This window comes from Numenius arquata, chromosome 12 (genome assembly GCF_964106895.1).
Source record: "Numenius arquata chromosome 12, bNumArq3.hap1.1, whole genome shotgun sequence".
NCBI lineage: Eukaryota > Metazoa > Chordata > Aves > Charadriiformes > Scolopacidae > Numenius > Numenius arquata.
Window position 1 is genome coordinate 12,967,594 of NC_133587.1, and position 15,554 is coordinate 12,983,147.

Genomic DNA, 15,554 nt, shown 5'->3' on the forward strand with positions numbered 1-15,554 from the left:
AATCATCGATCTGGGTGATACTTTTTCAATCCAGAAATGGGCATATCACATCCTCACAAACTCCTCACTTCAACACCAACAGGCACCTCACGTCCTTTGTTTAGAATCTGTCAGACAACAACTTATCTTGATGCTCTGTGGCCCTTGGGGACAGCAAACCACCACTTCTTCACCTTCTTCATACCAATTCTGGTTTGGATATATTCCCTGTAGTCTTGCCTTTTTCAGCCTAATGGTTTACAGCTCTTGCCAAACTGATGAAGCATGCTTAGGTTTCAGTTCAGCATTTAATACTGATTATTATTTTGGGAAAGCAGTAACGAGTTGTTCAGTGCAAGAAATTAATCCCCAGTCAAATTTAAGCAAGAGTACACTGTGCAGCAGGAGAGGGGCCTGGCTACAACCGAAGAGGTCAAATCACTGAAACACAGAAGCTGGTGGTAAAGCAAAAAGTTTGCTTTATTGCTAAAACAGCTTTTGATAAAAAAGCCCCATCCGTCAAGTGCTGCCTTGCTCAGCCACCACTCGTGCTAAACCACCGAAAGACTGCACAAGGTTTGGTGGTCCTTCTGGACTGTCCTTTGTGGAGGGTTCTGTCTTTAGAGCTGGACAGTGCTTTATGTGACCAGGTCTCCAGTTTTAACCAAGATATCGATATTACTGACATAATTGAGGTCAAAAAGTACCTGAAATCTCACTGCTTATTTGGTCATGGTTTAGCAGGAAGCGTGTAGCAGGAAGGAAATCAAACAAGACACGACTGCAGGAGGCCTCAGGAGGAAAGGCACAGATCAGCGCCTCCTGCCTTCAGCAGCATAACACGTCCATGTCCTGACGAACACTCGCTGCGACGGGTGAGGGGGGACGCCTGCTGGACTGACTCGCTTGATACAAGCCTTGATCCAGCTTCTGGATCATGCAATTAAATCAGTATAAAACCAGTACATTTTAATTAAATAATAAAAAAAAGCTGTAAATCAGATACTCTCAAAAAACCCCGAGTCTTACTATGAAAGTTTATAAGATGGTATTTTTCTCTGGAATCACTGCTGTTGTGCTCCTCCTGCGCTCCATGAGCAGCACTAGGCGTCCCAAGTGCTCTGACCATTCCAGCTGCCACCCCGTCATGGCTTGAACCCCCTCGTTCAAGTGACTGGGTGAGCTGCTTAGTACTCTCTGAGCTGTCAGCGAGGCTAGATGAGGCCTGCGCTCCAGGCACAGCTCACACCACAACCCAGTAACTCTTCTTTCCTCCATCCAAGGGTCTGTGACAAAGGCACGGTGCTATGCCTGGTCACAAGGATTGCCTGCGCTGGATGCCAGGCCTCTGCTAGGTGCTAACGCCTCTGTTGTCCGCGGGGCCTGCTTTGGAAGGCGAATGGGAACATAGACATTTGAAGCACAATGTTCCTTGAGGTATTCTCCTCCTTTTTCTTCATAGTCTTTTCTGGTTATCCAGCCTTCCTCACGGTTCATGTATTCCACAGCCCAATCCCTAGCCCCATACCAGGCATCTAAAACAGGGCTGGAAGCAAGGTGGACCTGGATGGAAGGAAAACAGAACATCATCAATTCAACACAGGAGAGAAAAGCCCTTTTTAACCTGATTACAGTAGTATATGACACAAATCACTGAATTTCAGAAGTCTGAACTGATTATTTGGGGAAGAGTAGTGTTAGGAATGGGTTTGAAGTGTGTTTTCACCTTGAGATCAATTCTCCATGAGCCTGCTGTGTTTCTGCAGCTTAAGAAAGCACATGGGTGTATCACATTCACAAACAACAGCCCTCACAGCTAGAAGAATAGGTGGTACTGCAAAACCAGTATCAATCACTCCAGCAAAACTTCCTCCCTGCTTGAAGTAGCAGGGAGGAATACTGCAGGCTAAGAAATCACTGTATGTGGGAAAGGACCACATGTACTCTTTCCACTGGTGTGGATTCATATTTCCATTTAAATTATTCCTATTACTGTAGGATGAACTGCTTTCCTGGTTCAGCTATGGGCTTGCTAGACTAGACACCGTGTAAATCTCATGTGTGGTATCTGTGAAGTGACAGATTTCTGATAGGACCACACTATAGACTGCATTTTAATGGAAAGAAGAAAGCTTTTACTCAGTTACAAGCAGCGACCTTAAAAGCAGAAGAAAACACGCTCATTTCCTTCCTATAGACACAAATTCTACACTCAAAACTTAGCAAGCAATATCCTTCCTAAAACTACCCAATATATGATTGTAACTAAGTTTCTATGGGTCACACCTGGCTCACAGCTACCTACAATAACTGTACAAAACAGTTTTATTTGCACTGGATTTTTTTCTCTTCTCAGTTTATAACCTGATTTTCTATTCAAGAAGTTAGTAGATTTGAGAAGACAAGGTGGTTTCAGAACAGCGAGGGAGACTATTGCAAGTCTCCTTACAAAACACATGGCAAACTCTGGGACTTGTCTGGCTTGGACTGTGCTTGCTACTAAAAACTCAGCAAGGGATCACGGATTTGTAAAATACTCAATCTCTTTTGTTGCTGTCCCAGACAGTCATTACATGTAACAAACTGAATATGTAACTTAGTTTTGAAGTGAGCATAGTTTTTCCCAGCTCGTTCCAAATAGTAACTGACCCAAATCTAAGAAATCAATCTGAAAATTTCCAGTCAAACATGCTTGTGCGTGCACAGTCCTTTAGCTGAAACAGGTTTTCATTTTCCAAGGCATTTGCCCTACTCTCTCTCAAATCTTCAGAAAGAGCAATAGTATCTTTGCTTAACTTTCATTTTCTCAGGTCAAAACAGCTGTTTTCAGTGTCTGGTCATAAACCGCTCTCCATTCCCATGCTCGAAGTACACCTGCTCTGTACCACTCCCAACCCAAATTCCTTTTGAACACTGATGAATAGACTGTTCATGGAACCATCACATCAATACACGTACCTGAAAAGACGACTGGAACGGCCTCATTTCGAGGAGTTCCTTCTGGACTCTGGCTTTCAGTCCTGGGTACATTGTATTTCCACCAGTGAGAAAAACATTCTGGACGAGAATAGCTTGTTGCTCCTTTGGATACCTACAACAAAAACCAACTTCAGTCTTTCTCAAGGACATCTCTCCCTATGAACTGAACAGCTATGGGGTGATACCTTGTGTTCAGGAGAAACTTTCTTTCTTCTTTGAGAAACCTCTCTCACCTCCCTCTGTGCTCATTTGTTTTCTGGAAATTCAGGGGGTGGCAGAAGAAAACCCTTAAAGTCCTCTGTGCACTGTACCCCACAAATCAACAACTCAGTAGAGCTGGAATTCTTACATTTCAGAAAATGCAATCTCGTACGTTCATACAGTTCAGGAGTGACATTTTGCCAGTGCTAAGTTGTCTAGAAATAGTTGTCCAGCAAGTGTACCTAAATCATACAACTTAAAAATGTCACCCCTGATTTTGGTCTCGCAAAAAACAAGGCTGCCAGCTCATTATTTCAAGGAATGGGTATTTATAGAGGGAAACAACAAACCCTTGTAACAAGTTGGACCAGGGGTCTCCAAAGTGGGATGTGTGCAAGACAATCCACTGGGGTGCAGGAAGAAGGTACTTTTTGTACCATTAATAAATAAATTAAGATAGCACTTATTTCACCTTTATCTCAACCTTTTTTCATTTCTATTTTTGTGTACATTTTAAAACATACACAATATACTAGTTCAGTAGTACCTGTATGTAAAGTATAAATATACATATATTAGAGGTGTGGGCTCAAAAATTTTTTAATGACAGGGAAATAGATCAGAAAAGTTTGGAGACCACTGACTTGAGCAGTCACATGCGGTTTTCAGAACAGGAAGACATCTCTAACCTGCAGTGCTCAACCCCACCCAAAAGAACTATTCAAACATTTTTTCTCATATTACTGTTAAGTAACCAGCATTGCAAAAGCTGATATCAAAACAAGACTAGCTTATTTAATTAAGTGCCAAGTAGCTTTGTAAACTCACCTCTCAAGGACATATTGCATGGTTTCTGCTATACCAGCCTGGTCTTCTCCTATCAGGGAGGGCTGGAAGACAATCTCTGGAGCCCTGATTCTTTCAGTGCCGAGGAAAAGCTGGTGGTACTCTGCCAGGTTAAACACGGGCTTTAAAAAGATGAGATTGAGAAGTAGTGGGAAAATATGTTAAAGAACAGTAATATTCTAGAATAAGCAAAGTTTCCAAACAATTCTGTACAGAAAACAGATGGTAATGTTCTCACAGAGAAAGGGCCCTGCTGTAAAAGGTTCCAAAAGGGCAAGGAAGCTGGACTTTTCCTATACTTCATTCTGTTTGGTGCCACTCAATCCTAAGGCTCAACCTCACAGGTTGAAAGCTGTGTCCACCGGGATGCGATACTAGGATATAGATCACACACAAAAAAAACTGAGCAGGACTTTTTTTCCCTATTAACATAGCACTGCTACAACAGGCACTGCCTGCAGAGAGTGCCAAGTGGGTCTACTCATGTTCTATACCATCAGCTCAGACTTCAAGGACTTCTCCCTTGATGTCCTGTTCAGATAATTTAAGCATCTCTTCCAAGAGGAGGCAAAGAATGTTTGCATTTGGAGAAACGTTAGCAGACCAGCTGGACAACTGGGAGGCAGTGACCTCTAGCACGAGGTGTAGATATAGAAATCAAACCTGCACTGCAGCAACAGGCTTCTCAACTTCAGGCTGTTCCTCAGCAAATAAAGGTTCAAAGTCATTAATACTTTCCACATCTTCCAGTGACTGCTCACTGCCCAACGGATCCAAATCGGGAGTCTGGAAACAGAGAAGATATATTATGGTAAGTTAGCTCAGATGTGCTAAGCACATATATGACTTCAATTCTGGTAACACATTTGGAAAATTCAACATAGATTTCCTTAAATCTCAACTCTTTAACGTGCCTGAAACCAAGTATGCTGTTCTCCAGCACTGAAGACAAAAATCAAAACGGTGAACAACCCAGAAACCAGAAGTTCAGACAGGCATCCCCAGAAAGCATAAAAATCAAACACTTTCAATAAATTTATTGCAATGCCAGCTTAGAAATTAAAGGCCTTAGCCAACAGGCTGAGTGCCAGGATCCTAGCCAGCCACGTCCTAAATATAACAACATACTAAAACTTGTCAAAATAGCTTTTTCAATTGGTTAAAAATTGGTGCGCTCACAGCACCTCTAACTGTTCTATAATTACCATTAAATTCCCTGCCTTGCTTGTGTGGGATTGGAAAACAAATATTTGCTGGCTACAAAGCCGCCGCAAAATTTTTAAGTTTCAACTGCCCACTGTTTGCAGACAGGATATACCAAAAGCTGTTATATTTTACACAGATGTCAAGGTGCTCCCAAAGCCCCTCTCTAATAAAAAGCATCACTCAAAATCCTACAGCACTTCACTGTTGTGAAGTAGGAGCATCTTTTAATTAAATCCTTTATTTTTGTGTTACACTGTTACCTTTGGGATTTTGTTGCTAAAAGTTCGGGGTTTTTTATTTTAAGCTTGAAACATGTGTTGCAATGTCTAGCAAGCAATACCAGAACGATTTAAAGTTGGATCACTTAAACCTTCTTAAGTATCTGTATCTAGCTTAAATCTATTTAAAGGCATTACTGAAGTTGAAGCAGCGTTCATTGTTACAGCAAACAACTGATAGTCACTTTAAGTTATCTCCAACACTTATGCTTTGTTAAATCCATTTCTCTTTATGTGTTTAAAAAAAAAACAAAAAAACACAAAAACAAAACAGCAACAGAAAGGAACATAGAACTCAGCTCAGGACCTGGCACAGACCCTAGGACAACATAATTAGGCTTTAGACCCCTTTACGAAGCCACAGAGGGATGGCCTATCTCTACAAGTGGATTTGGTGATGATTGTAGGAATTCTCACAAAGCACAGACCAAACAAAAAGGCTTTCAGACTCATTCCAAGGTTTGAGGCTACACCTAGGGAAGGAGAGGAGTGTGGGACCCAAGACAGACAGGTTGGGACTTTGGCACAGACACTAGGCAAAGTTACAAGAAGCTGACAGTTTTTCTATTCTCTTTTTCTAGAATAATTTCTTTTGACAGAAGGCAGAAAGATTCTTTGCCACAGTGGTAAGGCCATCATCTACGTCTATTTTGCTCAAACGCAGTCATTCTGATTCTTACACGAGTTTTACTGATAAGGATTGGCAAAACGTAACACTAGAAGCTCACCAGCTAGTTTTGGATACATAAGACACAAGAACTCCTGTATCTGCCACCACTTTCCTCTATGCTTCAATTTTCTGCTTTTTTCTCTCTACCTTTTCCTAAGAAAAGAGTGATGTAACTAAAGAACCCCTATCTTGTGTGACTTAAAAGGCAATTACATGTAAATGCACAAACAGCCCTAGACCATCTCTCAGAAGCAGCTGTGATGTGCTGGGCCTGTATTAGTCTGGCAAAGCAGACAAACCAGCTTCTCATCTTCAAAACAACTCCAACAATCAAGTGTAGCAATTAATCTTTCATTGTTAAGCAAAAAAAATAGAACATGCTGCTTAACTGCACCAAAAAAGACAGCCAAAATGAAGGCAAGGGGTTAGTAGTTTACCATAAAGTTCTCTGCACCTAAAAGGGAAGAACAGAAAGGAAAACAAACACTGTTTTTAACAAAAAAAACTTGATAGGTTCTTCTATATCTTTAATACAAGCCTAGAGGCATTTAAGGATGGCTGTCTTAGGATTATAACCACTTGAGATTTAAGTACTTGAAACTCTATGTAATTTGTCAGGTGCTGAAAAAAAATAATAAAAAAATAAAAATGTATCTTTTACATACCAGGCCCACTTATTTCACCAAAATTAATGCAAAAGCAGAGTTAGAGGTTGATTTAAAGTATGAACAAAATCATTATGTTAGCTGCTGCATTTACAAGCCTCCAAGCAAGTCAGCCTTAAGTAAGGACAGTGGCTGGTGTACGCTGCCAGGAATAAGTAAAGGAGAAGCCACTGTATCGTCAGCAGTACCTTCTCTGACCCACTAGGGCTGTTTCCTTTTTCTCCAACTTCTTAAAGATGTGCAAGAAACTTTTAAGGAAACTTATCGATTTCATGTAACTGTGTATTTCAACTACTGTCAGGAAGCCTAGAGATTATGCTTAAAACTATATGGAATCAAACTATAAGTCCCAGAGCACAGAGCAGCACAAGAAGAGTTACTGATTTCAGGCATACTCTATAAAATCAAAACTCTCTCTTTCTGTAGCTGCATAGGAAAGGTAGAAAAGAGATAAGCAGTTACCAAATTAGCAATGAGTTGCAGTGTGCTAAAGGAAAAGCTTAATGCATTGATAAAAGTCTGAAGGGCTAAATTTTCAAGAATAGAAACTTAATTCTCTCAGAGATGACAAGATTAACTTGGCGAAAATATTATACCTCTGGCTTGCTGTCCACAACGTCTACTTCAATATTGACTTCTGCCTGTAGGATTTTCTGCTTTGTTTGTTCAACAGACAGACTCAATTTGTTGATGTAGGATTGAAGTTCTTCTGCAGAGTCCATGTTCAGCTCCACCAAGGCTTTGTGGAACTGATCCATTTGACCATCTTCTAGAAGTTCCTACAAGACAGATCAGAGTTAGCTGTGACAAAGTGTACACGGTAATCAACTATCTGTCAGCTGTGCATGTACAGACACTTTGCCTTCATTACCAGATACCATGATGTGCATGCTTCAGCAGCATTCAAAATATTTCACGGAAGTACTGTCCACAACCTGGAAACATCCTCTGCATCAATAATCCCACCCTTTTATCTTGCAAGTAACCTTAAAAAGCTGCTATCAGAAAACACACAGGATGGTCGTAGCCTCTTTACAGTAATGCACGACCTTCTGATAAAGCTCCGAGAAAGGATCACACAGAAAACTTTGCCTTGATTACCTGTACGTACAGTAACCTGTCCAGCCTCTCTTGGTCAAGTTGCAGCTTCTCTTCTCGTCGACGTGCATTGAGTTCTTGAAGTCGACGTAGCTGCTGCTGCCGCCTCTCCTGCTTTTCCTCTGATGTCAGAGTGCTTCCCAGCAGCTTGTTAGAGAAAGGCAGCTGCATCTTGTGCATGTTGTTCTCGTAGTACTCTGGGGACCGCCACTTCTGTAGCTCTGCATGTTTTGAAAGCAAAATAACTGTTCTGCCAGAAAACAATGATTCATATGTCGTATGCACTCCATGCTAAGTTCAGACTTAGAAGAAAGAAGGCAACAGTACAGCCCAAGTTTCTGCCCACCTCCAGGCAGCTGCCCCCTGAGAGCAGCACCTTCCAGCCACATACTCACTGCACACGAGTCTAAAAACTAAGTACTAAGAAGTGGAAGTGCACGCTAATGTCTCTTCTCTCTTCTCAGGGTAAAGGAGAGTTCTCACATGTTTCTAAGGGCTCCTGCAGGCTCTTTAGAAAGTGACAAATTTAAGAAAGCACTTAAGAGAGCGTCCTCTGTAATTATGGAAAACTTGAAGCAGATAAGAAACATGGCCAGATGCAGAAATCATCCTAACCAATTTAACATTTTGTTGGAAGTATAAAGTAACTAATAAGATAAACCCATAAATTCTTTTCCTCTAAAATAATCCCAGTTTTTACTCACAGAGAAATTTGAACTAATACAGATTTTTTTTTTTAATTTATTTTTGTTTCTATCTTAATGTTAAATTCAAAACAGTTGTCCAGCATTTCCCATTAAGTAGACTACCAGAAAGACAGCTATGAAGAAAGCAAAATAGTAGTAGACTATTTCTGCCAGAATCCCAGCAGCTGGTTTGAGAACAAAGGTTATAGAGGACAAAACTAAGTTTGAATGAACACCATCCAGCAATAAACGGCAGCTGGTTTTACCTTCTATGTAGTCCTCTGCAATGTAGCTATGCTCGTGCAGTATTTCCTCCATGCGACTGAGAGTGATGGCAGCAAAATGTCCTGGGTATTTCAGCTGAAGGAGGCGTTGGAGATACACAGCTGCTTGACACCCTCCAAGATTAATACGTTTGCAGTTTTTAGCATCCAACCTGGAAACACAAAGAGACACAACTGATATTGGAGAGATCCACAAGTTCAGCATAAAACAGATGGCTTACTTTCCCCAGTATTATCTAATTTCTGATAAGGTTACGTAGACACGTGAATAGTCACATTTCAAGATTCAGTTATCAGAGAATCTATCATATCTGCTTTTCTCAGACAACAAGCATAATCAGCGATTACTGCTTTGTTTTTTGCAGATACTTTCCAAAAGGCTCTGTTCTGCTTTAGAAAAACCAAACATTAAATAATTTTGGCTATACAAAAAGTGTTCTATTTTAAGAAGGGGTTAGTGGAGCTAAAAGTAGTTCCTTTAACCTTTGTATCATTTCACAGTTGGCCAGGTGTAACCCTCAAAAATTTGAAGCGTCTACCAGATACAATAAAGCCATTTCCTGCAGTAAGGTTTAAGCAACAACAACAAAGAGAGTAGAGCAACATAAGCAGCACAATCAGAATAATAAAAGCCTCAAGAACTGCAGAAATCTCAGAGAGCACTTTCTTTTGTCCTGAAGTTGCTTTTAAACCTAACACGTTTTTTAATGCCTGATCGTACCTAAGGCAGATATCCCCTTCTACTTTTGAAAGTACAGATCTATGCATGAATAGTAACTAAAAATACAATATGTATAAGGACATCACTGCTTCTTCAATTCAAAATTAAACAGAACTTAGTAAAATCTACAGCATAAATTCAGACCTGAAAAGGGCTTGTACTTCAGGAGCTGGAATACTGAATGCCAGAGGAATGGGGATTTGCATCACTGAAATATCAATGCCTGACAAAGTGAGGCTGCACCGTTCTTAAGACACCAAGAACTCACCTGCCTTCTAAGACTGGCAAAATGTGTGTACACTGATAACCCGAAGATATTACCAAACCACTGCAGGGCCAGTTCTGCCTTCTGTTGTGGTAAAAACTGTACAAACTATCTACGCCATAGGACACTTTTGGCACTTGGTAACATTCGAAGAGGAGCTCCGACATCATTTGTCTCGAATACAGAGGATTGCACACTGCTTCTGTCAAAACAATTGGATGATCAACACAACCCTGTAAGAGACAAGAGAAAAGAAATATAATAAAGGCAGGAAAGAAAAATCCAGGAATAGTTGTCCTTGCTTCTTCTTTTGAACATTAGCAAGAATTCCTCCAAAACAGCAATGAGAAAGCACTTAATGTGCAAGCTATTAATCGTGTAAGATAAGTTATACCTAGTGCTTAAAGGGGTAAAAAAGAAGTCTTGTCTACAACAGGGCTTCCAGTGTTAATTCAACTAAAGAATAAACTCCTAAGGGTGGAGGAGAATGGATTTTTTAAAGCATATATCATAGAATCATAGAATTATCTGGGTTGGAAGGGACCTTTAAGATCATCTAGTCCAACCATCAACCTAACTCTGATAAAAAAACATCACTAAGCCCTACGTCTACCTGTTTTTTAAGTATCTCCAGGGATGGTGCCTCAACCACTTCCCTGGGCAGCCCATTCCAAGGCTTAATAACCTTTTCAGTGGAAAAATTCTTCCTAATATCCAATCTGAACCTCCCCTGGCCCAACTTGAGGCCATTTCCTCTTGTCCCATCACCTGTGACTTGGGAGAAGAGACCGACACCCCCCCTGGCTACACCCTCCTTTCAGGGAGTTGTAGAGAGTGAGAAGGTCTCCCCTCAGGCTCCTTTTCTCCAGGCTGAACACCCCCAGCTCCCACAGCCGCTCCTCACAAGACTTGTGCTCCAGACCCCTCACCAGCTTTGTTGCCCTAAATAATATATGAATATATATTAATAAATAAACTATTAAAATCTAAATAACCAAAATCTATGGAATGAGGAGATGAAGTGTGAGTGAAAATTAGTAAAAGTCTGTCACACAGGCAAAAGGCTTCATGGTCTGAGGAGCACACTCAGCCCAGCTGGGCACACAGAACAGACAATCAATGAGCACTGCTAATAACGGCATTGTAACGTTTAACACATCCTTCTCAAAACCCCACCTGGTTCTCAGCCACTGCCTGACAAGGCACCACAGCCCAAACCTCTCACCCTGCAGTTGCATTCTCCCACTTTCCTTTCACCACAAGCCCATGAAGAAATCAGGAGAACAGCGGGGTTCAAGAGACACCCCTGGGGAGCACCAGGCCTGGCCAGGGTCGCCACAGCAGGCTCCTCAGGGCCCGTTCACCCGGGTGACGAGTTCCTGCGAGGAGGGGGACAACCAGGGACGATGCCGGACCCCCCATTCACACCCCACACCCAGTACAACCTCCTCCTCCACCCAAGTCCCCCTCAGGGCCGGGCCTGGTTTCACCGGCGGCCTCAGGGCCCCAGCCCGGCGTCCCCCCAACCCGGCCGTACCTGTGAGGAGACGCCGAGGCGCTGGAAGACGTGGTCGAGGAGCAGCTCCTGCAGCTCCAGCTGGACGGGCACGTTGCGGTCGAAAGGCGAGCGGAGCAGCCAGCGCAGGGGCTCGGGGCTCCCCAGGTCGTTGCCCACCTGGGTCTCGGCGCCGGCCCCGCCGCGGGCCCCGCGGCTGCGCGCCGCCAGCGAGCGGAACCGCAGCAGGGGCTCGGCGGGGACGGCGGGGTCGGCGGAGGCCCAGCCCGCCCGCGTCTGGAAGGAGCCGTTGTCGATCACCAACGGCACCGGCTGCGGCGTCCGCACGGCCGCGCCGGGCTCCAGCACCGGGTCGGGGGCCCAGCGCGCGTCGCGGAACGCGAACACCCGTGAGGCCGCCGCCATCTTGTGCCCTCCGCGGCCGCCTCCGGCCGGCAACACGGACACCAACACACGTTCCGGTCCGCGGCGGGACCTGCCCCCCCCGCCCCGCCCCGCCCCGCCCCGCCCTCTCTCTCACGCAGGATCACCCCAGTGAAACTCGGACCTTGAGACCCCCCCGGTGTCCGTGACCGGCGTGGGAGTGAAACCCGGCGGCCCTGGCCTGTGCCAGCCCGCCCTGTGGGGTCCCCCCCACAGCGGCTGCTTTCCCAAGGCCTCCACAGCACTCAGCGTGCACATATCCCCGAGGAAAAAAGGGGTGCCAGCCGCGGTGGAGATGTCCCGGCCTTTCCCATCTGGGTGTCTGCCAGATGGGAGATGGACACAGCAGGTGGGAGCCATCCCACCATGGCGGTGGATGGAAGGACAGGCCACTCACCCAACCCAGTGACTGGGCCCTGGCCCTGTGGAGAGCCGGGAAATGCTTGAGGGACTGAGGGAAACGCTTCACCATGAAAACTGAAGTCACAACTTCTGGGGTCGGCGCCTTCCCGTCACTCCTGTCACGGCCTTTGCGGACAAACCACCAACAGCCTGATTTTCAGAAGTGCCACCAACCCTCTGGGTGAAATGGGGACTGCAAATATTTAGCATCCTTGAAGCTCAGGTCATTAATGGCTTTTCTCACTTGTTTACCCAATGCACAAAGTAGGGATAATAGCTTTCTTTTATCACAAAGGATTGTTATTAACGTGAATTAATGAGAATTTGCAAAGTTCATTTAGATCTTGGGATTAAAAGGCTCGTTTCAAGGGGTTGTTAGTATATAAAAACAAACACATGCACACAAGCAAGAACGTTAAATGCATGCAATCATTCATAATGTGCACTTACATAGCTACTGTTGTCTGAGGTTTGCTGAGAGCTACACAATTAATGTAGCCAAACAACCCCCTGTGTGGTAAGCGATAGATAACGTTTTTATTTTATTGAAGGAGAAACACAGTGTGTGATGAATATCAAGTTACCAAAGTCACATATCTGTGCCTACTTTGGTCACTACTGAACTCCTTTACTATTAAGGAATACATTTATAGACACATACCCTATGGAACATGCTTGCTTGCCTTTCTTGGGGGAAAGGGAGCTAGAAAGGCAATGACAATACAAAGGTTTGTTTTCCTAATGGATTAACTAATAGATGGAAACACAGAGAGTAGGCTAAAAATAGAGTCCATGTTAATATGGGACATATTCGTGCTCCATGTCAATTAAGAAAGCCTGGGAGAAGTGATTTTTAGCTACTCGGTCTCTACACGTCTCTGCAGGGTTGATTCTGTTTTATTGATTTCCCAAATGTAACCTTGGCTACCCAGTTTCAAAGTGGCTGAAGCTCTTGGTTATCTCCCCTACATCTGAAGACATAAACATACCTTTAACTATTGCTTTAACATAAGCCTTGAAAGCTTCCTCACTTGTATTTGTCCTTTAAATAGCAACTGAAGGAAGGACAATCAAATCAGATGTTTTCTCATTTCTTCTTATCCCATGTTTAATCCCTATTACTCCCTCCCCTCCTTATTCCAGCCCAGCAAAAGGGCTGTCCCTTTTGCTAACCATGCTGAGTATCTCAGCAGTCTTCTTGCAATTTACACAGTGATGCAATGAGGGTTATTAAAAGGTAGTTAGTAAAGCAGAGCAGGCAGGCTGTTCTAAACTTAGCGTAACCTGAAGCAAGCAATGAAGTACCCTCTGGTTCCCCTAGTGAATGATCAGACCTTTCATCTTCTTTTCTTCTGGCTTTGTTTGCCATTTGTTATGCTGTTGATCATAATCATTATCTGGCTACAACTTCTACTTAATGAAGGTAAGTTCTAGAGTTGATAAGATAAAATGCTCCTGCATAAAAGCTTTATCTATTAGCTTCATCTTTAAAGCACCCTGCTAGCTATTTTTAGGCTAATGCTACTTGTCACAGGAGGAAACTAAAGGGTTTTTTTAGTACTGTTAGTAACGTATGGAAAAGTCAAACTCAAATTAATATGCTTTCCTGTTAAAAATGCTTATAAGACAAGCTGCTGCCAGGTGTTCTTCCTTACCTCCTCCCCTCCCTTTTTCTCAGAGGTAATTTAATTTAATAAAGGCAAAGGACAAGTAACTTCTGTACAGTTCTATGAAACAAAAAAAAAACACAAAAGAAAGCAAGCCTAACTAATTTTGTACACTTTCAAACTTGGGCACTGTAGTTCTTACATTTCTCCTTTTTTGTGGGAGCGGGAGGTGTGTGTTACTGGGGGAATTGTGAAGGGATTCTTTTATCAATGCTAAGGCTAATAGGAAACTTTTAAAGGGAGCAGGACATGCATTTTAATTTATTTGTGTATTTTGCTCCTCTTTGCATCATTAATTCTTATTTCTAAGATGTCAGTAACTAATAACAGTCTTTGGTTTAGGCTAATAATAGGCTTGTTGATGTACTCCTGAGGATAAAGCCTTGCTAGTTTGCCCTAATCCTGGAGCATAAGCAATCCCAGCTGAGGAATCAATCCTAAATTCAAAAGCAGTGATTCTGCCTTTGCAGAGCAGCTGTAGGATGGAAAATAAGAACAAAGTTTGACTTCAGCAAGCTTTTATTTGGTGCCCTCTGTTCTTTCTTAGTAATGTGGTATACAGTCCTGTGATAGATCCCACAGGAGCAGCAACAACAAGATGATTCCTTTGGACCCACAGACAGCAAAAGAACAGGAGATACCACAGCATGAGGCTTGTAGTACTCCTCCTTCCTTTCCTGTCTTGCATGTGGGTGCATGTTGTATTTTTGACTTTCAGCTCCCATTCTGCAGGCTTCGCACATAATCAATGCTCGTAACAGCCTTTGCTTGCTGCAGGAGTAAAGTATCTTCCTTCCATGCACCCAAGTGTATTCTTGCGGGTAACCAATCATATTAATTAAAAGCATAGGTTGTAAAAGGCTCTGACAATGGTAGAAACTACGCTGAACAGCACAGGCAGAATTTACTGCTGGTGCCTGAAGAGCAGAATAAAATATCTATTTTGCATAGGTAAAGAGTAGCTGTGGCACATACTTACACTCAGGTTGAATGTCAGCTTTTCACCTGGACAGAGTAACTCTGGAATATCTTGATGCCTTGAATGAGATTTTCAGGTTGTATGTACTGTATATATCTTCACAATTTCTGGCCCAAAGGTGACTGTTGTTAGCACCAGGCCTCTAAGGATTTACACAATTGCTCTAAATTCCATTTTAAGAAGCATTACTATACACATTACTAAATTTTTCCATATTTGTATGTTTACAGGACTACAGCATTAAAGTGTTTCTCAACCACTCTTAAGGGAGTAAAATAAAAGCATTCTTTTAAATATCTTTCTGTCTAATTCAGTCATACCTGCTTATTTTATGCTGCTTTACAGCAGTAGAAGTAAAAAGCATTGTGTCTTTCAGCTCCTCCTTTAATATAGTTGCTGATTAAGAGCTAATTGGTTAAAATCAAACACTTGTAGAGGCCTCTTATTGCCTCTACAGTAAGTTTGGCTTGGAAATCCTTTATTTCAGCTGAAAATTATTCAGAAGAACTTTGCCTAGCTGTTAGATGGAATGTGTAAGGCTTGCAGCTAGAGGAGAAAAAAGTCATGTTACAGGTATTAAATATTCTTTTTAAACCTATTTCTAGCACAGGTGCACAGCACAGAAGAAATAAAGGAACAATATTCTGATGAGCCTGATTCTGATTCTAAATTTGAGGATGAACTAATAG

At 42.7% G+C, this 15,554-nt stretch overlaps 1 protein-coding gene across 1 annotated transcript; it reads right to left on the bottom strand.

Annotated features, from left to right (window-relative positions):
• Positions 1 to 436: 436 nt before the first annotated feature.
• On the bottom strand, positions 437 to 11,811 carry ACTR5 (actin related protein 5). Its single transcript, XM_074157464.1, has 9 exons — positions 11,416 to 11,811; positions 9,882 to 10,111; positions 8,875 to 9,044; positions 7,926 to 8,143; positions 7,421 to 7,603; positions 4,669 to 4,791; positions 3,988 to 4,127; positions 2,938 to 3,070; positions 437 to 1,542 (listed from the first exon to the last, which is right to left on the bottom strand). Exons 1-9 carry the CDS (start codon positions 11,797 to 11,799, stop codon positions 1,285 to 1,287), a joined length of 1,839 nt encoding a protein of 612 aa, XP_074013565.1. The 5' UTR covers positions 11,800 to 11,811; the 3' UTR covers positions 437 to 1,284.
• Between the last annotated feature and the right edge of the window lie 3,743 nt (positions 11,812 to 15,554).

What these genes read in the sequence shown, in the direction of transcription:
- ACTR5 (XM_074157464.1), bottom strand. Translation starts at nt 11,799, where the DNA reads ATGGCGGCGGCCTCACGGGTGTTCGCGTTCCGCGACGCGCGCTGGGCC. An exon ending in GCCTCGGCGTCTCCTCACAG is followed by an intron (nt 10,112 to 11,415) that starts GTACGGCCGGGT and finishes TGTCTCTTACAG; the next exon opens with GGTTGTGTTGATCATCCAAT. An exon ending in TGCAGAGGACTACATAGAAG is followed by an intron (nt 8,144 to 8,874) that starts GTAAAACCAGCT and finishes CAAAACATGCAG; the next exon opens with AGCTACAGAAGTGGCGGTCC.